The 25,000-nt window shown below is 43.6% G+C and overlaps 1 protein-coding gene across 2 annotated transcripts in view; it reads right to left on the reverse strand.

The window, feature by feature from the left end:
* Positions 1-25,000, reverse strand: part of LOC126986405 (lachesin-like) — an 88,037-nt gene that overhangs the window by 43,902 nt on the left and 19,135 nt on the right. For both annotated transcript variants that reach the window (XM_050842546.1, XM_050842547.1), the window contains exons 2-3: positions 7,377-8,175; positions 889-1,953 (exon numbers count right to left, since the gene is read on the reverse strand). In XM_050842546.1, the coding sequence (XP_050698503.1) occupies positions 889-1,066 (178 nt within the window). In that variant the 5' untranslated portion in view covers positions 1,067-1,953; positions 7,377-8,175. The remainder of the gene's footprint in view (positions 1-888; positions 1,954-7,376; positions 8,176-25,000) is intronic.

A 25,000-nucleotide genomic window follows, 5' to 3' on the forward strand; every position in this document is an offset into this window, starting at 1 on the left:
TATTTATCTTCCTCCTCCTTTTCCTCCTCCTCCTCCTCCTCTTCCTCCTCCTCCTCCTCCTCCTCCCCAGTATTCCTTCACCTCCTTCTCTCAGTCTTCCTCTTCCTCCTCCTTCATCTTCAACTTTGATTCCTCTTCCTCTTCCTCCTTTTCCTCCTCCTCCTCTTCACCTAAGTCTTCCTCTTCTTCTTCATCCTCCTCTTCCAACTTCGCTTCCTCTCCCTCTTCCTCCTCCTCCTGTTCATCTCAATCTTCCTCTTCTTCTTCTTTTTCTTCTTCTTCCTCCTCCTCCTCCTCCTCCCAATCTTATTCTTCCTCCTCCTGCTTCTCCTCCTCCTCCTCCTCCTCCTCCAACCTTATCTTCGCTTCCTCCCCCTCTTCTTTCCCCTCTTTCTTCCTTTCCTTTTCCCCCTCCTTTTATTTCTTCCTATTCCTCCTCCTCCCCATCCACTTTCTCTTTTCCCTCACTTCCTCCTTCTCCTCCTCCTCCTCCTCCTCTAATCCTTCTCCTCCTCTCCTTCACATCTTCCTTCAAATCGTGTCCCATCTCTTCCTTCCTTCCTTTTCTCCTTCCTCCAGCCTCCACTTTTTTCCTCCTTTCTTCCTCCACCTTTCTATTCAGAGGGACGGATGAGAGATATGAACGTGTGAATGGAGGAAGCAGAAATGGAGAGCGGGAGACAGGACCAGGAATATGAATGATAGTAGTAGTAGTAGTAGTAGTAGTAGTAGTAGTAGTAGTAGTGGTAGTAGTAGTAGTAGTAGTAGTAGTAACAATAATAATAATGATAATAATAATACATACATAAATACATACATACATACATATAAAACATTTCTCTCTCTCTCTCTCTCTCTCTCTCCCGCAACACAAGAAGCAATACTCACCGGACAGGAGAGAGAAGGTGAGGATGACCACGACGAAACACTCTCTGCCCAAAACACTGCAACACTTGGCACCGCTGCTCCTGCCCCTCGTCCACCACACGCCCCCCTTAGGCTCTGTGGGCGTGGATGGGGCGGTGGTGGGGGGCGTTCTGCGGTGTGTGGGCGTGGGTGGGGCCATGGTGTGTGTGTGTATGTAGGATAGTCACCCCTTGAATTTGGGTCTATTTGTTACCCTCGTGTCCGTTTTCTTTGTTATTCACGTTTTCTGTTGAATGTCTTTACGTTTTCTTCGGTTTCTGCTTCTATATTTTTTTGTTTTTGTTATTTTTTGTTTGTTTTCCTTTTTCTTTCGAGTTATCCCTCCACTGTTTGGTTCTAGCGTCTCCTGTTCTCCGTTTTCTATTTAAGTGTCTTTTCGAGTTTTCTGTATCACTGTTTCTTCTGTTGTTCGTTGTTTTTTTTCTTTTTTGTTGATGATTTTCTTTTTCTTTGAGTCACCCGTTCAAAGTTATGGGAGTCAACCTGTTCCCCGTTTTCTATGATGGTGTGTGTGCAAGTTTGTCTCTGTTGTTGTTGTTGTTGTTGTTGTTGTTTTACTTTAATCTTTCCTTCACTTCACGAGTTTGTTTGTTTATATGATTAGTTTCCCTTTAAATTTCCTCTCTATGTCCTTTTCTATTTTCTTTTTACTTTCTATTTTATTTCACTAAGTTTTTTTTTTTATTCCTTTTAACTTTCCTTCACTTTTCTGTTTTTTCCTGTTTTTCTTAACTTTTAACTTTCCTTCACTTTTCTGTATTTCTTTCCTGTTTTTCTATACTTATAATTTTCCTTCAATTCTCCTGTTCGTTTCTAAGTATATTTTTTTGTTCCTTCTTGTTCTATTATCTTTCACTATTTCTTTTTCTGTCCGTCACTTCTCTTTCTCCACATAATAGTTTTCCTGATATAATTTCTTTCCTTCTTCTTCAAACATCCTTCCTAGTGACCTTTCCGCCTTAATAACACTCACTCAAGTCACTCTTTCAATGTTCACTGCACGATTCGTCTTGTAATGAAGTTTTCCTGTAGGTAAAAATATCTTGATTAGTATTTTTTAATTAACCTTTAACTTTGGGATCTCCTGTTATATCAGTTCAGTGTTCTATTTTTATGTTAAGCTCCTCAAAGTGTTAATGGAAGAACAGGATTTTTGCAGGCATGTCCAGTGTCTTGAGTTCATCATAAAATAGTGATTCCTAGTCTATGATCCTGGAGTTCATCATAAAATAGTGATTCCTAGTCTTTGATTCTAGAATTCATCATAAAATAGTGATTCCTAGTCTTTGATTCTAGAGTTCATCATAAAATAGTGATTCCTAGTCTATGATCCTGGAGTTCATCATAAAATAGTGATTCCTAGTCTTTGATTCTAGAGTTCATCATAAAATAGTGATTCCTAGTCTATGATCCTGGAGTTCATCATAAAATAGTGATTCCTAGTCTTTGATTCTAGAGTTCATCATAAAATACTGATTCCAAGTCTATGATCCTGGAGTTCATCATAAAATAGTGATTCCTAGTCTATGATCCTGGAGTTCATCATAAAATACTGATTCCTAGTCTTAGATTCTAGAGTTCATCATAAAATACTGATTCCTAGTCTTTGATCCTGGAGTTCATCATAAAATACTGATTCCTAGTCTATGATCCTGGAGTTCATCATAAAATAGTGATTCCTAGTCTTTGATTCTAGAGTTCATCATAAAATAGTGATTCCTAGTCTTTGATTCTAGAGTTCATCATAAAATACTGATTCCTAGTCTTTGATTCTAGAGTTCATCATAAAATAGTGATTCCTAGTCTTTGATCCTGGAGTTCATCATTAAAATAGTGATTCCTAGTCTTTGATCCTGGAGTTCATCATAAAATACTGATTCCTAGTCTATGATCCTGGAGTTCATCATTAAATAGTGATCCCTAGTCTTTGATTCTAGAGTTCATCATAAAATAGTGATTCCTAGTCTTTGATTCTAGAGTTCATCATAAAATAGTGATTCCTAGTCTTTGATTCTAGAGTTCATCATAAAATACTGATTCCTAGTCTATGATCCTGGAGTTCATCATAAAATAGTGATTCCTAGTCTATGATTCTGGAGTTCATCATAAAATAGTGATTCCTAGTCTATGATTCTGGAGTTCATCATAAAATACTGATTCCTAGTCTTTGATTCTGGAGTTCATCATAAAATAGTGATTCCTAGTCTATGATTCTGGAGTTCATCATAAAATAGTGATTCCTAGTCTTAGATTCTAGAGTTCATCGTAAAATACTGATTCCAAGTCTATGATCCTGGAGTTCATCATAAAATAGTGATTCCTAGTCTTTGATCCTGGAGTTCATCATAAAATAGTGATTCCTAGTCTATGATCCTGGAGTTCATCATAAAATAGTGATTCCTAGTCTTTGATCCTGGAGTTCATCATTAAATACTGATTCCTAGTCTTTGATCCTAGAGTTCATCATAAAATACTGATTCCTAGTCTATGATCCTGGAGTTCATCATAAAATACTGATTCCTAGTCTATGATCCTGGAGTTCATCGTAAAATACTGATTCCTAGTCTTAGATTCTAGAGTTCATCGTAAAATACTGATTCCAAGTCTATGATCCTGGAGTTCATCATAAAATACTGATTCCTAGTCTTTGATCCTGGAGTTCATCATTAAATACTGATTCCTAGTCTATGATTCTAGAGTTCATCATAAAATAGTGATTCCTAGTCTATGATCCTGGAGTTCATCATAAAATACTGATTCCTAGTCTATGATTCTAGAGTTCATCATAAAATAGTGATTCCTAGTCTATGATCCTGGAGTTCATCATAAAATAGTGATTCCTAGTCTATGATTCTAGAGTTCATCATAAAATAGCGATTCCTAGTCTTAGATTCTAGAGTTCATCGTAAAATAGTGATTCCAAGTCTATGATCCTGGAGTTCATCATAAAATACTGATTCCTAGTCTATGATCCTGGAGTTCATCATAAAATACTGATTCCTAGTCTATGATCCTGGAGTTCATCATAAAATAGTGATTCCTAGTCTTTGATTCTAGAGTTCATCATAAAATACTGATTCCTAGTCTTTGATTCTAGAGTTCATCATAAAATAGTGATTCCTAGTCTTTGATCCTAGAGTTCATCATAAAATAGCGATTCCTAGTCTTTGATTCTGGAGTTCATCATAAAATACTGATTCCTAGTCTATGATCCTGGAGTTCATCATAAAATACTGATTCCTAGTCTTTGATTCAAGAGTTCATCATAAAATACTGATTCCTAGTCTATGATCCTGGAGTTCATCATAAAATACTGATTCCTAGTCTTTGATCCTGGAGTTCATCGTAAAATACTGATTCCTAGTCTTTGATTCTAGAGTTCATCATAAAATACTGATTCCTAGTCTTTGATTCTAGAGTTCATCATAAAATACTGATTCCTAGTCTTTGATTCTAGAGTTCATCATAAAATACTGATTCCTAGTCTTTGATTCTAGAGTTCATCATAAAATAGTGATTCCTAGTCTTTGATCCTGGAGTTCATCATAAAATACTGATTCCAAGTCTATGATTCTGGAGTTCATCATAAAATACTGATTCCTAGTCTTTGATTCTAGAGTTCATCATAAAATACTGATTCCAAGTCTATGATTCTGGAGTTCATCATAAAATACTGATTCCTAGTCTTTGATCCTGGAGTTCATCATAAAATAGTGATTCCTAGTCTTTGATCCTGGAGTTCATCATAAAATAGTGATTCCTAGTCTATGATCCTGGAGTTCATCATTAAAATAGTGATTCCTAGTCTGTGATCCTGGAGTTCATCATAAAATACTGATTCCTAGTCTTTGATTCTGGAGTTCATCATAAAATAGTGATTCCTAGTCTATGATCCTGGAGTTCATCATAAAATAGTGATTCCTAGTCTTTGATCCTGGAGTTCATCATAAAATAGTGATTCCTAGTCTTTGATCCTGGAGTTCATCATAAAATAGTGATTCCTAGTCTTTGATCCTGGAGTTCATCATAAAATAGTGATTCCTAGTCTTTGATTCTAGAGTTCATCATAAAATACTGATTCCTAGTCTATGATCCTGGAGTTCATCATAAAATAGTGATTCCTAGTCTATGATCCTGGAGTTCATCATAAAATAGTGATTCCTAGTCTTTGGTTCTAGAGTTCATCATAAAATAGCGATTCCTAGTCTTTGGTTCTAGAGTTCATCATAAAATACTGATTCCTAGTCTTTGATTCTAGAGTTCATCATTAAAATAGTGATTCCTAGTCTTTGATCCTGGAGTTCATCATAAAATAGTGATTCCTAGTCTTTGATCCTGGAGTTCATCATAAAATACTGATTCCTAGTCTTTGATCCTGGAGTTCATCATTAAATACTGATTCCTAGTCTTTGATTCAAGAGTTCATCATAAAATAGTGATTCCTAGTCTATGATCCTGGAGTTCATCATAAAATAGTGATTCCTAGTCTTTGATTCAAGAGTTCATCATAAAATAGTGATTCCTAGTCTTTGATTCAAGAGTTCATCATAAAATAGTGATTCCTAGTCTATGATCCTGGAGTTCATCATAAAATAGTGATTCCTAGTCTATGATCCTGGAGTTCATCATAAAATAGTGATTCCTAGTCTATGATCCTGGAGTTCATCATAAAATAGTGATTCCTAGTCTTTGATCCTGGAGTTCATCATTAAAATAGTGATTCCTAGTCTTTGATCCTGGAGTTCATCATTAAAATAGTGATTCCTAGTCTTTGATCCTGGAGTTCATCATTAAAATAGTGATTCCTAGTCTATGATCCTGGAGTTCATCATAAAAATAGTGATTCCTAGTCTTTGATCCTGGAGTTCATCATAAAATACTGATTCCTAGTCTTTGATCCTGGAGTTCATCATTAAAATAGTGATTCCTAGTCTATGATCCTGGAGTTCATCATTAAAATAGTGATTCCTAGTCTTTGATCCTGGAGTTCATCATAAAATAGTGATTCCTAGTCTATGATCCTGGAGTTCATCATAAAAATAGTGATTCCTAGTCTTTGATCCTGGAGTTCATCATAAAATACTGATTCCTAGTCTTTGATCCTGGAGTTCATCATAAAATAGTGATTCCTAGTCTTTGATCCTGGAGTTCATCATTAAATACTGATTCCTAGTCTTAAATTCTAGAGTTCATCGTAAAATGCTGATTCCTAGTCTTTGATCCTAATCTTACTCTTTGATTTAGTAATGCTAGGAACTTTGGACTACACTCGTATCTATCTATCTATCTGTCTATCTCTCTATACACATCTCCTTCCTCTTTAGCATTCTGTCTATAATTATTTAAAGTTAACTCATTTAGGTTCTTTTTTTCGTCCTGCTGTCCTTAGGTGCTCAAACAACACTTCGTGGGTTTAAGATTAATGTTTCAACTTTTGTTTTCTTCGCCTTTATGAATAAGTAATACAACCATTGCCTCGTGTATTCGTTTTCTATTAAAGTTTTATATAAGGGGCGTTGCAAAGCCTTATCCCCAAACCAACAACTACTACTACTACTACTACTACTACCACTACCACTACTACTACTACTACTACTGTATGTTTATATCTGAGGTGTCGTTTCCTTCACCTCTGCAAACAATTAACACTATCTCTCTGCTTTAGATCCTCGTTTTCTATGAGATGGTTTATTTGACTCCGTTTTCTTTCACTCCACAAGTTTACGACGTCCCGTTTTCCTTTGGACTGTTTCAGGTGTCCAGGGCTCTTCTTTCGGCGGTAATGGGCGTTCCAATATATCGAAGGGGTGGAGAGGGGGAGGGTGGGAGGGGGAGAGGAATGATGGGGGGCGAGGGTTGAGGGTCAGAATAGAGGGGGGGAGGATGATGGGGTGTTGGGGAAAGGGGCGAGGGGAGCTTATGAACTGGGTGAAGGGTGAAGAGGGTGTAAGGAAAGGGGGAGAGGAAAGAGGGGAGGAGGGAGGAATTATGGGGAGGGGAAGGAAAAGGGAGGAGGAGGTGAGGAAAGAGAGGGGGAGGGGAAGGAAAAAGGGGAGGAGGAGAGGAAAGAGGGGAGGAGGGAGGAATTATGGAGGTGAGAAAGAGGAGGGGAGGAGATGCGGTCGGATAATGGGGGTGGGGTGAGGGGTGATGGGGGGCTGTCACTGTCTTTCAGGGGGAGAGGGGGGCGGGGTGGGGGGGGACGAATTATGGAAGGGGGGGGAGTTAGAAAGTATGGGGGTCAAAAAAATGGGAATGGGGGGTCAGGGATGATGGGAGGAAGGGGTTAGGGGGGTTAGGGGGGGGTGGGGGTGGTAAGTGTCTATCGTGGAGGCTTTTTAATGGGCGACTAAACTATTTCTGGGTCATTGGTTCGCCGCCACCCGTTTTCTCTTTCAATGGGCGTTAACTTCCCGTTTTCTGTGGCGCCCAATGAGAGGGTTACTTACTTATTTGCGCCCCGACGTCACCTCCTTCGTCGTGTTCCTCTTCTTCGTTGTCTTCCTCTTCTTCGTTGTCTTCCTCTTCTTCGTTGTCTTCCTCTTCTTCTTCCTCTTTTTCTGTAGGTTGGTTTGGCTTCTTACTGCCCCGGAATCAGCTTATGGTGTGTGTGTGTGTGTGTGTGTGTGTGTGTGTGTGTGTGTGTGTGTGTGTGTGTGTGTTTTCTTTGTCTTTTCCTGTTTTCTTTTTTTTATATTTTCCGCTTTTTTGTTTCTTGTAATTTTCTACTTCTTTTATTTTTCGTGTTTTTGTTTTATTTTTCTCTTTTTTACGTATTTTCCAACTTTATCTTTTTATTTATCTCGTATTTTCTCCCTTTTTCCTTGTTTTCCTTTTTCGTTTTTTATTTTCCTTTATTTTCCGCCTTTCTTCTAATCTTATTTCTACTTCTATTATTTTCTATTTTCCTTTCCTTTCCTTTTCTACTTTTTTCCTTTTATTTTTTCTATTTTCCTTTCCTTTCCTTTTCTCCTTTTCTCCTTTTATTTCTTCTATTTTCCTTTCCTTTCCTTTTCTACTTTTTTTCCTTGTGTTTTTTGTCCTTTTGTTTAAGTTTTTGTGTTTGTCTCCTTTCCCCTTTTATCTCTCTTTTCTCTTCTTTTTTCTTCTTGTCTTCTTATTTTTCAACCTTTTCTTTTACTGTCCTGATAATGACTTTCCCTTTTTACTTTCCTTATCTATTAATTCATTCATTTACCAAATTTTCTTTTTTTTCCTTTCTTGAGTTTATTCAGCGTCCAAGATGAACTGCAAAGAGAAAAGAATACAATAATAATAATAATAATAATAATAATAATAATAATAATAATAATAATAATAATAATAATAATAATAACAATAATAACATAATCTATCACATACAAAAAGACAGAGACAACCTTCCATACAGACACAGACAAACAAACAAACAAACAGACAGACAGACAGACAGACAGACAGGCAAAGATGATGCTGAACAGAGGGAGAGAGGGAGAGAGAAAGGGAGAGGGAGGGAGGGAGAGAGGGAGGATGCTGTGGGTGAGGAGGAGGAGGAGGAGGGGAATGGAAGATGAAGATATTGAAGAGAAGGGAGAGAAGAAGGAAGAGGAGGAGGAGGAGGAGGAGGAGGGAAGATGAAGACACAGAGTAGAAGGGAGAGAAGAAGGAAGAAAGGGAGAGAAAGAGAAAGGAGAGAAAAGAAGATAAAGAAGAAGAAGAGGGAGAGATTGAGACACTGGAGAGATGAAGAAACTGAGGAGGAGGAGGGAGAGGAGGAGGAGGAGGAAGAGGGGGGGAGGAGGAGGAGGGAGAGATAGAGAGAGAGAGAATGCATCCATCATTCCTCAAATATAACGGGTCAGTCTCTTTCTATTGTGTGTCTCAGAGTAATCCTTAATAGAGAGGAGGAGGAGGAGGAGGAGGAGGAGGAGGAGGAGGAGGAGGTGGGAGGAGGAGGAAGAGGAGGAGGTGATGGTGGTGAGGCAGAGAAAAGACACGAGAGAGAGAGAGAGACCGAGACCGAGAGCGAGAGCGAGAGAGAGAGAGAGAGAGAGAGAGAGAGAGAGAGAGAGAGAGAGAGAGAGAGAGAGAGAGAGAGAGAGAGAGAGAGAGAGAGTGCCTATACACTCAATCTTGACAGGGAAAGAATATTGAAGGAAGGAAGGAAGGAAGGAAGGAAGGAAGGAAGGAAGGAAGGAGAGAAGAGAAGGAAAGAAAGAATTAAGGAAGGAGGGAAGGATGAAAAGATGAAGGTATAAATTTAAGGAAAGAAGGAAGGAAGGAAGGAAGGAAGGAAACAAAGGAAGAAGTAAAGAATGAAGGGAAAAGGAAGGAAGGAGGGAAGGAAGGGAGAATATAGAAGAACAAGAAGACAAAAAAAAAAGAAGAGTAGAAAGGAAGAAAAGAATTAAGGAAGGAAGGAAGGAAGAAAGGGATAAAAGGAAGATAGGAAGGAAGGAAGGAAGGAAAGAGGGAAGGAAGGAAGGAAGAAGGAAGAGAGTGAGAAGGGGACAAAGACGAAGAAAAAAGAAGAAAAAAAATGAAAATAAAGAAAAAGAAAAATAAGAAGAAAACAAAAAATAAAAAGAAGAAAATGAAGATAGATAGATAGATAGATAGATAGATAGAGATAGAGAGAGAGAGAGAGAGAGAGAGAGAGAGAGAGAGAGAGAGAGAGAGAGAGAGAGAAATCGGATCAGAGAGAGAGAGAGAGAGCGAGCCAGTGGTCAGAGGAGGAGGAGGAGGAGGAAGAAGAGTAGTAGTAGTAGTAGGAGGAGGAGGAGGTAAGGGGGGGTAAGGGGGGGGGAGATAAGGGGTGACCTGAGATAAGGGAGTGACCAAGCCGTGTCCCGGGCAGCTGTTAAGAAAGAGGTTAATGGGTGGAAGAAATTGGTTGGTGATAAGGGGGAGGGGGAGATTGAGAGAGAGAGAGAGAGAGAGAGAGAGAGAGAGAGAGAGAGAGAGAGAGAGAGAGAGAGAGAGAGAGAGAGAGAGAGAGAGAGAGAACCATAGCTACAGAAGAAAAAAAAAGAGAAATGGAGGGAAAAAGAAAGGGAAGGGAAACTCTCAAGGGGTTTAAGGGGGAGAGAAAGGGAAGGGGAGGGGAGGGGGAGGAGGAAGGGGGGAGGGGAGGAGATAATAAACCTCTGATAAACACATTATAACTTCGAGAGAGAGAGAGAGAGAGAGAGAGAGAGAGAGAGAGAGAGAGAGAGAGAGAGAGAGAGAGAGAGAGAGAGAGAGAGAGAGAGAGAGAGAGAGAGAGAGAGAGAGAGAGAGAGAGAGAGAGAGAGAGAGAGAGAAACGTAAATACTACATAAACCAATTAGGATAGAGTAGTTCAGTCATTAAATGGGAGAAATGGGGGAGGGGGGGTGAGGGGGGAGGAAATGGGGGTATGGTAGGTGTGGGGAGAAGGAAGAAAAGGGAAATTGAAGGGGAAGGAAGGGGAGTAGAGAGGAATAGAGGGGAGAGGAAGGGGGAAATAGGGGCGGGAAATTGGGTTGAGGAGTGAGGAGGAAGTAGGAATGGGTCAAAGAACAAGAGGAGGAAAAGGAAGAAATCAAAATAGGAAAATAGGAAATAGGGGAAGGAAAAGGAGAAGAAAGGGGAAAAGAATGGGGAAACAGAAGGGAGAAAGGGGAAGAAAAGAGTGAAGGGAAGGGAAAAGAATAGGAAGCGAAAAGGAAGGAAAAATGAGGGGAAAGGGAGGGAAAGGAGAAGGAAAGGGAGAAGAAAGGGGAAAAGAGGAGGAAATAGGAGGGAGAAAGGGGAAGAGAGGGGTGAAGGGAAGGGAAAAGAATAGGAAGAGAAAAGGAAGGAAAAATTAAGGGAAAGGAAGGGAGAGGAGGAGGAGGAAAGGGAGAAGAAGGAAGGAAGGAGGGAGGGTAAGTATGGGTGATGGGAGGGAGGAAATGGAGAAAGGGAGGAAAGAAGGGGATAGAAAGGGAGGAAAGAAGAAAAGGGAGAGAAAGGGAGGAGAGAAGGGGATAGAAAGGGAGGAAAGAAGAAAAAAGGGAGAGAAAGGGAGGAAAGAAAAGGGAGATAAAGGGAGGAAAGAAAAGGGAGATAAAGGGAGGAAAGAAAAGGGAGAGAAAGGGAGGAAAGAAGGGGATAGAAAGGGAGAAAAGAAGAAAAGGGAGAGAAAGGGAGGAAAGAAGGGGAAAAAAGGGAGGAAAGAAGAAAAGGGAGAGAAAGGGAGGAAAGAAGAAAAGGGAGAGAAAGAAAAGGTAGAGAATGAAACACACACACGCACACACACACACACACACACACACACAATGGTAAAGCGAGACATTCTTCTTTTGTTTTTTCTACCTCCTCCTCCTCCTCCTCCTCCTCCTCCACCTCCTCCTCTTCCTCCTCCGGCTGATCCACAACCACCAATGTTTCTTCTACCTATTAGTTCCTCCTCCTCCTCCTCCTCCTCCTCCTCCTCCTCCTCCTCCTCTTTCTCCTCCTCCTCTCTCTAATTTCGCGTCAATATGAGAGACAATCGACCATCTTCTAATTCTTCCTCTTTTTCTTTTTTTTCCAATCACCAAGAATAAAGAAAGAGGAGGAGGAGGAGGAGGAGGAGGAGGAGGAGGAGGAAGAGGAGGTGGAGGAGGAGAGGAGAGAAGGAGAGAGAGAGAGAGAGAGTGAGAGAGAGAGAGAGAGAGAGAGAGAGAGAGAGAGAGAGAGAGATTCTTTTTTTTCTCTCTTTCTCTTGCACGAAGGAGAGGAAAGAAAAATATAGAGAAACTGTGTGAGTGTGTGTGTGTGTGTGTGTGTGTGTGTGTGTGTGTGTGTGTGTGTGTGTGTGTGTGTGTTTGTAGTTGACATATCACTCTCTCTCTCTCTCTCTCTCTCTCTCTCTCCATACATTCTAAAACCATTTCCAGCATTTCCTATTTTTCCACCCATATCCACTACCCATTTCAACCCATTCCATCTCAACCATTCCCAAGCTGCCCTATTCCTACACGCATCAACCATTCCCATTCCTACCCATTCCAAGTTTCCCATTTCCCAACCTATATCCACCTCCCATTTCCAATCTCACCCCTTCCCACTTAACCATTTCCACCCTTCCCCATTCCTACCCATTCCAAGTTTCCCATTTCCCACCCATATCCACCTCCCATTTCCAATCTCATCCCTTCCCACTTAACCATTTCCACCCTTCCCCATTCCTACCCATTCCAAGTTTCCCATTTCCCACCCATATCCACCTCCCATTTCCAATCTCACCCCTTCCCACTTAACCATTTCCACCCATTCCCATTCCCACCCCTTCTCATTCCCAATTTTTCCCATTCCTTCACCCATATATCACTCCCTATTTGTTCCCATTTCAAATCCACCCATTTCCAAGCTTCCCCATTTCTACCCCTTTTCACTCAGCCATTTCCAAATATTCTTCCCTATTCCTTCACCCAGATGCCATTCCCATTCCCAACCAAACTTACCCATTCCTACATTCCTATTTATTACCCCCATTCCTCCCCCTTATCACGCCCATTCCAAACCACCCATTTCAAACCCAAGTCCACCATAATAACATCCACATATCACTCACCATTCCTGCCCATTCCCACACCCATTCCTACCCACCATTTCCACTATACCCCATAAAGTCATTCCCAACCAATTTTCCCCAAAACCAAAATATCACCCCCCATTCCTACTCATTCCCTTCCCTATTCCCACCCATTCAACCACCCATTCCCAACACCATTCACACTATAGCCAATAACAAAGCCATTCCCAACCAATTTTCCCCCAAACCAAACTATCACCTCCATTCCTACTCATTCCCTTCCCCATTCCTACCCATTCCCACCCCCATTCCCACTCGTAGGATCAGGAATCGCCCGTGAAAGGCAGGAAGTTGGCGCGTAATTTAAAATCATTGAGAGAGAAAGTTGTCGAAGAAAAAAGAGAGAGAGAGAGAGAGAGAGAGAGAGAGAGAGAGAGAGAGAGAGAGAGAGAGAGAGAGAGAGAGAGAGAGAGAGAGAGAGAGAGAGAGAGAGAGAGAGAGAGAGAGAGAGAGAGAGAGAGAGAGAAAAAAGTTTGGTATTGGAGAGATCGATTAACAATGTCTGTGAGAGAGAGAGAGAGAGAGAGAGAGAGAGAGAGAGAGAGAGAGAGAGAGAGAGAGAGAGAGAGAGAGAGAGAGAGAGAGAGAGAAAGGTACACTCAATCTACCTTCACTCTGTTCATGATATCTCCTCCTCCCTCCTCCCTCCCTCCCTCCTCCCTCCATCACCCCACCTCTCCCTCTCCCCTTCCCCTCAGTTTAGTCCATTCAAGAGTCACGTATCACCCCACTCCCTCCTTCTCCATCCCCCACCAACCCCCTTTACCCCCTCCCTCACCTCCCTTCCCCAACATTAGTTTAACCCATTGAAAGTCACGTATTGCCCCCCCTTCCTCCTTCTTCCTCCCTCCCCCCTCAAAACACATAATTAGTAAGCAAATGTATTATGGGAGGAGGAGGAGGAGGAGGAGGGAGATGGGGGAGAGAGAACGAGATCTCCCCACACTAATCCCCTTTTCCCCCTCCTCCTCCTCCCCCTCCTCCTCCTCTTCCCCCTCCCTTCAACCAAGCAAGTTTGTTAAAAATATAATATGAATTATTTTTTTTTTCCTGCATGTAAAAATATTTCCTTGAGTGGTTTGGGAGGAGGAGGAGGAGGAGGAGGAGGAGGAGGAGAAGGAGGAGGAGGAGGAGAAAAACATTAATGAAAAGATAAGGACAAAAAGAGATGGATAAGAAAAAAAGAAAACAAGAAAATAAGGGAAAGGGAAAAATGAGGATTGGAAGGAAAAAAAAAAAAAAAAGGAGGAAGAAGAAAGAGAATGTCAGGTGTGTGTGTGTGTATACCCCAAACACACACACACACACACACACACACACACACACACACAAGCGCTATGGGCCATCCCAGTCGAATATTTAATCAAAGAAAACGGAGGAAAGTGGCGTCCCATTTTCTTTGTAGGGACGACTGCAGAAAATATGGCCCGGGAAGCGATCAGAAGCAGTCCCTGTATTTGCACAGGCCGCGGAGGCGGAGGAGGCGGCGTAGGATGAGGAGGAGGAGGAGGAGGAGGAGGAGGAGGAGGAGGAAGTGATTGTAGTGACATGCTTTCCTTCAGCTTCATGTAACCTTATGTGTCGATACAGGATGGAGCTCTCTCTTCCTCTCTCTCTCTCTCTCTCTCTCTCTCTCATGTTCCTCTTCCTTCTCTTTCTCTTTCTATTTTCTTCTTTTCTTCCTCTTCATTTTCTTCTTCGTATTTTTCGCCTCCTCCTCCTCCTCCTCCGCCTCCATCACCTCTTCCGTTCTCATTTTTCTTCTTTTTCTTTCTCCTCATTTTCTTCTTCCATATTTCTCTCCTCCTCCTCCTCCTCCTCCTCCTCCTCCTCCTTCCCATTTTCGTTTTCCGCTTCTTTTTCTTCTCATTTTTTTCATGTTTCTTTCCATAACCTCTCTCTCTCATTTGGCTCAAGTAGCGCTCGGAGTCAATGCAGCGTTGCCAGGTCTGTTTACAAGCTTTCTCTCTCGCGCGCGCCGGCCGACTATATATTTTTTCTTTATCGCGCCGTAACTCAGAACTGGATGGAATGTTTGTTATAAAAATCGGCATGCAGTTTGGCGATTACATTCCCCGAGCGCCTGCCAAATTTGAGCTTTCTGGGATTAGCGGCTCCGGAGTATATAGCGTTTGAAATATGTTTGGTCTCTGATGTAACGGAGAATTTTTTTTTTCAAGGGGGGCTAAAGCAATTACGATAGGCAATGTTATGATGATTTGGGGTTTCGTTTTAGTTCTTCTTAGGGGGGCGGCGGGGGGGTGGGGGATGGAGGCAGGGAGGGGGGTTAGTGTGTGTGTGTGTGTGTGTGTGTGTGTGTGTGTGTGTGTGTGTGTGTGTGTAACGGGCTTGGGAGTGTAGGACGTGTTAGGTTCATGTTCGATACACGTCTTGATCATGTTCTTTGGTATCAGGGTGAGAGGTCAAGTTCAATTCATGTTTCATACACGTTTGTTTGTTTGTTTGGAACGTGTATTTTCATGACTGGAACGTGTGAAGATTGTGTTTAGTTCATGTCTACTGCGATTTCCATACATGTTACGCACGTGTGTTGACCGGTAAACGTATTTCTCTCTCTCTCTCTCTCTCTCTCTCTCTCTCTCTCTCAGTCCGACAATTTTCCCTAACTCTCATAACTACTGACCCGCCTTTCCTACCCCCCCACCTGCACCCCCTATTCCACCACCACCACCTCCACCACCACCACCACCACCATTTTCGGCAACAATTAATACCTCTCGAAAGGCGACTTAACAATCCCTGAAAACAATTACTCATCCACTTATTAGGAGGAGGAGGAGGAAGAGGAGGAGGAGGAGAGATAAAGGAGAGGATGAGAAAGTAAGAATGAAAGTAAAGATAAACCTCTTTCTCTCTCTCTCTCTGTGTGTGTGTGTGTGTGTGTGTACAAGTTCTCGCAGACTCCTTTTCTCCTCCTCCTCCTCCTCCTTTTCTTCCTCTTCCTTTTCTAAATTCTGCTAACAGGGATATGGTAGCGTTGGAAGTAGTAGTAGTAGTAGTAGTAGTAGTAGTAGTAGTAGTAGTAGTAGTGGTAGGGGTGGTAGTGGTAGTAATTGTGGTGGTGGTTTTTAACAGTGGTGGTGGTGGTGGTGGATGAGACCACCTCCTCCACCCCACCACCCCCACCCCCACCCCCTCCACCACAACCACCCCGATCCGACACCACCATAATGACCACAAACCCCCGCCCCACCCCGCCGTACGCTCCCGTTCTATATGTATACCCCCTTACACCCCTCCCCCCCTTCCCCACAGGTAGGCAAAGGTATAATCCTCTTCTAACAATACCTGGCTGAGTCTGTAGTTTGTGCAATGCCACAAGCAACACTGGCCAGGTGTTGTGTGAGGTGGGGAGGGGGGTGAAGGGGAAGGTGGGGAGGGGAGGGGAGAGAGGAGGGAGGAGTGTGTGTGTGTGTGTGAGAGAGAGAGAGAGAGAGAGAGAGAGAGAGAGAGAGAGAGAGAGAGAGAGAGAGAGAGAGAGAGAGAGAGAGAGAGAGAGAGAGAGAGAGAGAGAGAGAGAGAGAGAGAGAAATAATAATACAGAAAAGGAAACGAGAAAAGGTTGGAAGCGGAAGAGGTAGAGGAGGAGAAGGAGGAGGAGGAGGAGGAGGAGGAGGAGGAGGAGGAGGAGGAGGAGGAGGAGGAGGAGGAGGAGGAAAGAAAGGATTAAGAAGGAAAATATACAGTCTAACCTCTCCCCCTCCCCCCCCTCACACACACACACACACACACACACACACACACACACACACACACACACACACACACAAGGACCCCAGACGTACACACATGTATACATTAGCATACATAAAAGTAATACACACACACGCACACACACACACACACACGATTGCAGAAAGGAGGGAGGAAAGAATGGAGGAAGGGAGGGAGGGAGGGAAGGAGGGAGGAAAAAATTATGGAGGGAACGAAAATGGAAGAAAACACTATATAAGAAGGAAGGAAAGAAGGAAGGAGGGAAGGAGGGAAGGAAGGAGGGAAGGAAGGAGGGAAGGAGGGAAGGAAGGAGGGAGGGAAGGAAGGAAGAAGGGAAGGAAGGAAGGAAGGAGGGAAGGAAGGAGGGAAGGAAGGAAGGAGGGAAGGAAGGAAGGAGGGAAGGAAGGAGGGAAGGAAGGAAGGAGGGAAGGAAGGAAGGGAGAGAGGGAAAAAGAAAAGAAAGAGAAAAGTATGGAAGAGAGGAAGAAAAGGAAGGAAGGAAAAAACAATAGAAAAGGAAGGAAAGAAAGGAAGGAAAAGAAGAAAACAGGAATAAAAAAGGAAGAATCAAAAGAAAGAATAAGATAAAACAATGAAATAAGAAAATAAAGGATAATAGGAGGAAAGAATGGAAGAAAGAGAGGAAGGAAGGAAGGAAGGAAGAAAAGGAGGAAAGAAGGAAGAAAAGGAAGGAAGGGAGGGAAGGAAAGGAGGAAAGAAGGAAGGAAGGGAGGGAGGAAGGGAGGAAAGAAGGGATAAAGTAAGAGAAGAAGAGAGGAAGAAAAAATGAGAAAAGATTGGAAGGTAAAAAAAAAATAAAAAAATAAACGAGAGAGAGAGAGAGAAATAGAGAGAGAGAGAGAGAGAGAGAGAGAGAGAGAGAGAGAGAGAGAGAGAGAGAGAGAGAGAGAGAGAGAGAGAGAGAGAGAGAGAGAGAGAGAGAGAGAGAGAGAGAGAGAGAGAGAGAGAGAGAGAGAGAGAGAGAGAGAGAGGGGGGGGGGTAAGGGGGGGCAACCCACATGAAGTTTCAGGGACAAAATGTGGAGAAACTTGACGACATAATTTACTCTCCTCCTCCTCCTCCTCCACTTCCTCCTCCTCCTCCTCCTCCTCCTCCTTCCTCCTCCCTCCTTTCCTCCATCACTCTCCCTTTCCTCTACCTTTCTCTTCACGCCCCTGATCTCATTTTGTTCCCTCCTTGCAAATTGGAAAGAAAGGAGGAGGAGGAGGAGGAGGAGGAGGAGGAGGAGGAGGAGGAGGAGGAGGAGGAGGAGGAGGAGGAGGAGGTGGAGGGAGAGAGGAATATATTAAAAGTACAAAGACTAAAGATAGAGCAAAAGTAGTAGTAATAGTAGTAGTAATAGTAGTAGCATTTTTAGTAGTAGTAGTAGTAGTAGTATTTTTAGCAGTAGTAGTAGTAATAGTAGTAGTAGTAGAAGTATAAGTGGTGGTGGTAACAGTTGCAGGGCCAGGTGTTGGACTACTACTACTACTACTGCTACTACTACTACCACTGTTACTACTACTACTACTACTACTACCACTGTTACCACTACTACTACTACTACTACTACTACTACTACTATTTATTACTGTGTGTGTGTGTGTGTGTGTGTGTGTGTGTGTGTGTGTGTGTGTGTGTAGGTGTGTAATCAATGCTTGTTGCATTTATTAACTCAACGCAAAAAAAAAAAATCCTGTCAACTAACTAACAAACTTTTTTGCAGAACTCATTAACATCAATTTTATTATATTCACGTATTTTAGTTTTGTCACGCCTTCGAGTTTTCCTTCCCGTTCATTCTGTTCTTTGCCGCCCCGCTTTGTATACCTCCTTACTTCTTTCCTCGTTGTCCTTAAGATGGAGGAGGCAAGGTAAGGTAAGGTAAGGTAAGGTAAGGTAAGGTAAGGTAAGGTAAGGTAAGGTAAGGCAAGGTAAGGTAAGGTAAGGTAAGGTAAGGTAAGGTAAGGTAAGGTAAGGTAAGGTAAGGTAAAGGTGGGTGCATACACTACAGCTGCGAGTGGCGGCGGTGCTCATCTCCGTGCCGTCGGCCCTCTGAGCCTGCGGTGGGAGGGAGCCGTAACCCCACACAGGCCCAGTGTGACACCCGGGGTACCACAGGTTACCTCCCCAGGTGTCCCCAGGCGCCCATTCATCCCCCAGCCCGAGAGGGAGGATGAACAGCTGGGTGGGCTGCACGACGACTGCCCGGGCCGGGATTCGAACCCGGATCCGCAGATTTGTAGTCAGGGACGCTAACCACTGCACCGCGGAGGCACTACTAACAGCAGCAGCAGCAGTAGCAGCACTATTAGCAGAAGTAGAGGAGGAGGAAACATGAAAACATGGAGTAGCAGGCAACATGCAGTTTGTTGGCTCATAACGAGGCTGCCTGCTTAAGCGAATCAATCAGTTCGTCAGCCACTTAAGTGACCCGCGGAACAGACTACAGCACCGTTGAGCACGATCGGGGACGTTCACTTCACTTACAGCGCAAGTGACGATCATGTGATCATTTCCGTATAAATTACTTCTGCAGGAAGGTTGTTCCAGCGGCGGATGACTCTGTTCAGGCATTAACTCTTGCCGGAGCAGTAACTTATGCCAGAGGAGGAGGAGGAGGAGAAGGAAGAGGAGGAGGAGAAGGAAGAGGAGGATAGAAAAATATGAATAAAAAGATAAAGAAGAAAAATGAAGTAAATGGTAGAGAAATAAGAAAAAGTATAAAAAAAAAACAGGGTGAGGAGGAGGAGGAGGAGGAGGAGGATTGAGGAGAAAATGAGTATGTTATTCTTCCATCTCTCTTTTTCTTCTCTTCCTCCCTCTCAATCCTCCTCCTCCTCCTCCTCCTCCTCCTCTCTTCTTAAAGGTTCTCCGTGAATAACAACTCAATATCTTTGCATTTCTTAGAGAGAGAGAGAGAGAGAGAGAGAGAGAGAGAGAGAGAGAGAGAGAGAGAGAGAGAGAGAGAGAGAGAGAGAGAGAGTGAGAGAGAGAGAGAGAGAGAGAGAGAGAGAGAGAGAGAGAGAGAGAGAGAGAGAGAGAGAGAGAGAGAGAGAGAGAGAGAGAGAGAGAGAGAGAGAGAGAGAAACATCTGTTAATTCCGAGTTTTGTTTAGCAACACATTATCACAACCTGTTCTCTCTCTCTCTCTCTCTCTCTCTCTCTCTCTCTCTCTCTCTCTCTCTCTCTCTCTCTCTCTCTCTCTCCATCAAAATGCGAGAGGGGTGGAGAGAAAAGAGGGAATATTGAGAGGGAGGGAGAGGGGATGGGTGGAGGAGGAGGAGGAGAGGGAAGAGAAGAAAGTGAGAGGAATAGGAGAGGAAAAGAAGAGAAGAGGAAGAAGGGAAGAAAAGAAGAAAAGGAAGGAAAAGTGGGTAGGAGAAGATGGGAAGGAAGGAAAGGGGAGGAGAGGAAGAGGAGGGAAAGGAAACAAGAGAAGGAGGGGGAAGGAAGGAAGAAAATAAAAAGGAAAAGTTGAAAGAAGGAAGAAGGGAAGAAAAATGAGGTAGAAGAGGAAAAAAAGAGGAGGAATGATGAAAGAAAGAGTGCGAAGAGGAAGAGGAGAGAAAGGAGGAAGAGAAAGGGGAGAGGAGGAGAGGGAGGAAAAGGTAAAACAAAGTAGAAGAGGAGGAAAAAAAATAAGAAAATGGAAAAAAACAATGAAGAAAAAGAGGAAAAGAAAGGAGGAAGAAAAATAAGAAACAGGAAAAAAGTTAAGAAGGAAAAAAAAGGAGAGGAAAAGAGGAAACAAGGGAGAGAATATGAGAAAAAGAGAGGGAGAAGAGAGAAGAAGAGAAGGAGGAGCAGGAGAAGGAGAAGAAAGGAAGAATAAGGTAATGGGAGAAAGAGAGGAGGAAGAATGAGAAGGAGGAAAATGAGGAGGAGGAGGAAGAAGGTTGAGAAGGAAGAGGAAGAAAGATTAAGAAAGAGGAGGAAAAGAGAAGGCAAGAGGAAAAGGGAAATGAAAAGAAGAAAAAATAAAATAAGAAGAGGAAAAAGAGGAAGAAGGGTCAAAAGGAGGAGGAAAAGGAGGGGAAAGAGGAAGAAAGGATGAAGAGGAAGAGGAAGAATGGAGAAGGAAAAAATAAAAATATGAAAAAAAAAGTGAAAAAAGAGGAAGAAACGTGAAAAAGACAAGGAAAAGGAAGGGAAAAGAGAAAGAAAGAGAAGGGAAAGGAGTAAGAAAGGAGGAGGAAAAAGGAGGGGGGGGAGGGGGAGGGGAAGGGGGAGGAAGCCATCACCAGTAAGAAAGCCAACAATTAACAGACACAAATTCAAAGATAATTAAAAGTGGGAAGAGAGAGAGAGAGCGAGGGGAGGATAGGGGGAGGAGAGGAGGGGAGGAGGGGGGGAGGGAGAGGCCTAAGATCACTTGATTCCCCTTTCATTAGCATGTGTGGCACCTAATTTAGGAGTGAGTGTGTGGGTGGTTGAGGAAGTGGTGGAGTAGGAGGGTGTGGAGGAGGGGAGAGGTGGGGAGAAAGGGGGAGGGGGAGGCAAGATTTGGCAACTAAGAACATTTTCCCTTATCGAAGACGGAAGGGAAGAGGAGGAGGAGGAGGAGGAGGAGGAGGAGGAGGAAAGAGTTGGAAGTGGAGATTGGTGTCGAGAGAGAGAGAGAGAGAGAGAGAGAGAGAGAGAGAGAGAGAGAGAGAGAGAGAGAGAGAGAGAGAGAGAGAGAGAGAGAGAGAGAGAGAGAGAGAGAGAGAGAGAGAGAGAGAGAGAGAGAGAGAGAGAGAGAGAGAGAGAGAGAGAGAGAGAGAGAGAGAGAGAGAGAGAGAGAGAGAGAGAGAGAGAGAGAGAGAGAGAGAGAGAGAGAGAGAGAGAGAGAGAGAAAATAACTATCTATACACTACATAAAACTCTACGGTAAAATATACTAACATTTCATTACTCTCTATTATTATTATTATTATTATTATTATCATTATTATTATTATTATTATTATTATTATTATTATTATTATTATTATTAGATAGAGAGAGAGAAAGAGGGAGAGAAAGGGAGATAGAATATAAAAAAAAGATGAGGGAGGGGAAGGAGGAGGAGGAGGAGGAAGAGAGGATCAAGGAGGGAGAGAGAGAAATGGGGGGTGGGGGAGGGGGGGAGAGGGGAGTGATGGAGAGGTCAGAGAGAGAGAGAGAGAGAGAGAGAGAGAGAGAGAGAGAGAGAGAGAGAGAGAGAGAGAGAGAGAGAGAGAGAGACCATGAGAATAAATATGAAAGAAGAGGAAGGGGAGGAAGAGGGAGAGGAAGAGAGAAAAGAAGGAAAGGAAGAAAGGAAAAGAAAACAAGAGAAAAAGAAGAAAGCATAAGAAAGAAGAATGGAAGAACAGGAAAAAATAATAAGGAAAAGAAAGGAAAAGAGAGGAAGAGGGGAAGGAAAAGGGGGATGAGGAGGAGAAAGAGGAAGAGAGAAAAGAAGGAAAGGAAGAAGGAAATGAGAAAAAAGAGAAAAAAATGAAGGAAACAGGAAGAAGAAAAATGGAATAGGAAAATAGAATAAGAAGGAAAATCAGGAAAAATATGAAAAATAATAAAAATAATAAAAACAGGAAAAGAAAAATAGGAAAAATAGGAAAAAAAGGAAAAATAAATATAGAAAAAATAGGAAAAAAATAGGAAAAAATAAGAAAAAATAGGAAAAATAAGAAGGAAAGGAAAGAAAAAAGGAAGAGAGGGGGAAGTGAAGGTCAAGGTGAGAGGGAGAAAGGGGGAGAGGGGAGAGGAGGGGTGATGGGGGGTGAGGGGGGGGCAGATATATATGAGGGGGAGGTAAAGAGGAGGAAAAAGAGGGAGGTGAAGATTCGAGGGGGTGAGGAGGGGGAGGGGTGAAGGGGAGGGTGAGGAGGGGGAGGGGTATGAGGGGGAAGAGGGGAGGGGGAGTGAGGGGGAAGAGGGGAGGGGTAGGAGGGGGAAGAGGGAGGGGTGAGAGGAGGGAGGGGTGAAGGGAGGGGAGGAGGGGGCTAGACAGGTGCCCCCCCCCCCGCCCCCCCTCATTAACGGGTATTCAGCCACCTCTTTGATTGGCTGTCCAGGTAACCACAGAGTCAGGTAACGCGCCCCCCTCCCCCCCCCCCTCTCTCTCTCTCTCTCTCTCTCTCTCTCGACTGACCACAGAGATGAGTTTAATGGAATTTTGACATTTACTGCTCTCTCTCTCTCTCTCTTCCTCCGTGGTCAGCCAAAATAGATGGTCTCTCTCTCTCTCAAAAGTGATGCTCTCGTCCCCTTTCTCCTCCTCCTCCTCCTCCTCCTCTTCCTCCTCCTCCTCCTCCTCCTCCTCCTCCATTTACCTCCTTCCTCAAGTCGCCCTCCTTTCCCTCCCTCCCTCTCTCCCTTCCTTCCTTCTCTTCAATTATCCTTCCTCCTTCCTTCCTCCTTCCTTCTCTCTCCCTCCCTTCTTTTCTTTCATTATTTATTCTCCCTTTTCTTTTTCTTCTCTCCTTCTCTTTCTTTATCTTCTCCTCCTTCTTCTCTCCCTTCCTCACATTCATTCATTCTCCTCTTCCTTCATTCTCCTCCCTTTCTCCTTTTAATCTCTCTCTCTCTCTCTCTCTCTCTCTCTCTTCTTTCTTTATTTTCTCCCTTTCTCTCTTTCTTCTTTCCCTTTCTCCCTATCATCTTTTTCCTCCCTTTCCTTTCTTCCTTCCTATCTTTTCTCTCACTCTCTCTCTCCTATTTCTCTTTCCTTTTCTTCTCCTCTCTTCTCTCCTCTCCCTCTCTCTTCCTCCTTTTTCCTCCCTTTCTCTCTTCTCCTCTCCTCTTCCCTTCCTCCCTTTCTTTCCCTCTCATTCTTGAACGTTTCCTTATATTTTCCCTTCTCTTCCTTTTTACACTCTTCATCTTTCTATCTTCTCTTCCCCTTCTTCTCCTCTTCTTCCCTCCCATCTCCTCCCTTTCTCCCTTTTTCCTCTCCCTTTCTTTTCTCTGACTCCCTTTACTAAGTCTCCCTATTCTTCCCTTCCTCTTCTCTTCTCCCCTTTCTCTTCTCCCTCCCCTCTTCCCCTCTTTCCTATCATCTCCCCTCTTTACTTTTTAATTTTCTTCCCTATCCTTTCCTTCCCCTTTCCTTCTCCCCTTTCTCATTCTTCTCCCCACCCCTTTCCTTCCCCCCTCTCTTATTTCCTCTTCCTCTTCCTCTTGACACCCTTCACCTTACCTCCCCTCCCCTTCCCCTCTCCCCCTTTCCTCCCCTTCCGAACTCCCATTTCCTCCCTTCTCCCTCTTCTCCTTCACCTTACCTCCCCTTCCCTACTCCCATTTCCTCCCCTTTCCCTCTCTCCTTTTCTCTGACCTCCCCTTCTTTTCCTCCCACTCTTCCCTATTCTCCCCTCCCCTTCCCTTCCTCCCTTCCTCTTCCCCTTTTCCTCCCTATTATTTTCCCCTCACCTCCCTATCCTCCTCTCCCCTATCCTCTCTTTTCCCTCCCTTTCCTCAACTCCCCCCCCCCCTCACATCTCCTCCCCTCTCTATCATTTCCTCTTCTCCCCTCTTCTCTCTCTACTTCCCCCCCCCTTTCCTCAACTCACCCCCCACCCCCCTCCCACCTCCTCCCCTCTCTATTATTTCCGCTTCTTTCCCTCCCACTCTTGACACCCCTTACCCCCCCCCCCACCCCCCCGGCCCTCCTCCAGTAGTGTTATGACAAGACAGTCGCGTTTTAGCCCCTGTGTGTGTTTTACCGCTCCTGGGGCTGCTCTATAACATGTGGGGAGGGGGGGAGGGGCGAAGGGGGGCACACCCACCTGCCCCTCCCACGCCCCAGCTTCCCCCACTAGCCTCTCCCCCCCCAGCCTCCCAGCCAGCGCCTCACCTCCCCAGTGTTGTGTAAGTAAGGTTCGGGGCATACGCTATAGCTACGCGTGGCATCGGTGCTCATCTCCGTAACAGTGGTCCTTGAGTCTGTGGTGGGAGGGAGCCTCGGGACACATGCCCAGTGTGAATTTAACTTAACCTGACCTGACCTAACCTAACCAAGCATAATCTATTCTAAACTAACTTGACCTAATCTAACCTAAACTAACCTGACGTCATTTAACCAAACCAAATTTAACTTAACCTGACCTAATCTAACCTAAACTAACCTGACCTCATCTAACCAAACCAAATTTAACTTAACCTGACCTGACCTAACCTAACCAAACTTAACCTAACCTAACAACCTAACCTAACCTAACCTAACCTAATCTAACCTAACACAGCCTAACCTAACTTGACCTAAGCTGACCCAACCTAACCTAATCTAACCTATCCTAACCTAACCTAACCTAACCTAATCTAACCTAACATGACCTAAGCTGACCCAACCTGACCTAACCAAATGTAACTTAACCTAACCTAACCAACAGCAATACACAGCCACATAAATAGTAACCCAACATTGTTAAAAAAAAAAGTGGAAGGGAGGGAGGAAGGGGAAACAGGGCAAGAAGTGAGGGGAAGAGTAACGAAAGGGAAGGGAAGGCAAACGGAAGGGAAGGGAGGGTAAAGGAAGGGGAGGAAGGAAGCGGGAATGCATGAGGAAACAGGGAGAGGGAGAGAAAGAGGGGAGGATATAATTGAGGGAGGGAGAGAGGAGAAAGGGAGGGAGAGGAAGAAGGGAAGGAAAAACAACATGTATAGAAAGACGGATGGAGAGAAGAGAAGGGAAGGGAAGGAAAGGGAAGGAAGGGAAGGAAAGGGAAAGGAGAAAAGGAACGGAAAGAGAAAGAAAAGAGAATGGAAGGGGAATAAAAGAAGGGAAGGGAAGGGAAGGAAAATGAAAACGGTGG

The sequence above is a fragment of the Eriocheir sinensis genome, chromosome 61 (genome assembly GCF_024679095.1).
Source record: "Eriocheir sinensis breed Jianghai 21 chromosome 61, ASM2467909v1, whole genome shotgun sequence".
Lineage (NCBI taxonomy): Eukaryota > Metazoa > Arthropoda > Malacostraca > Decapoda > Varunidae > Eriocheir > Eriocheir sinensis.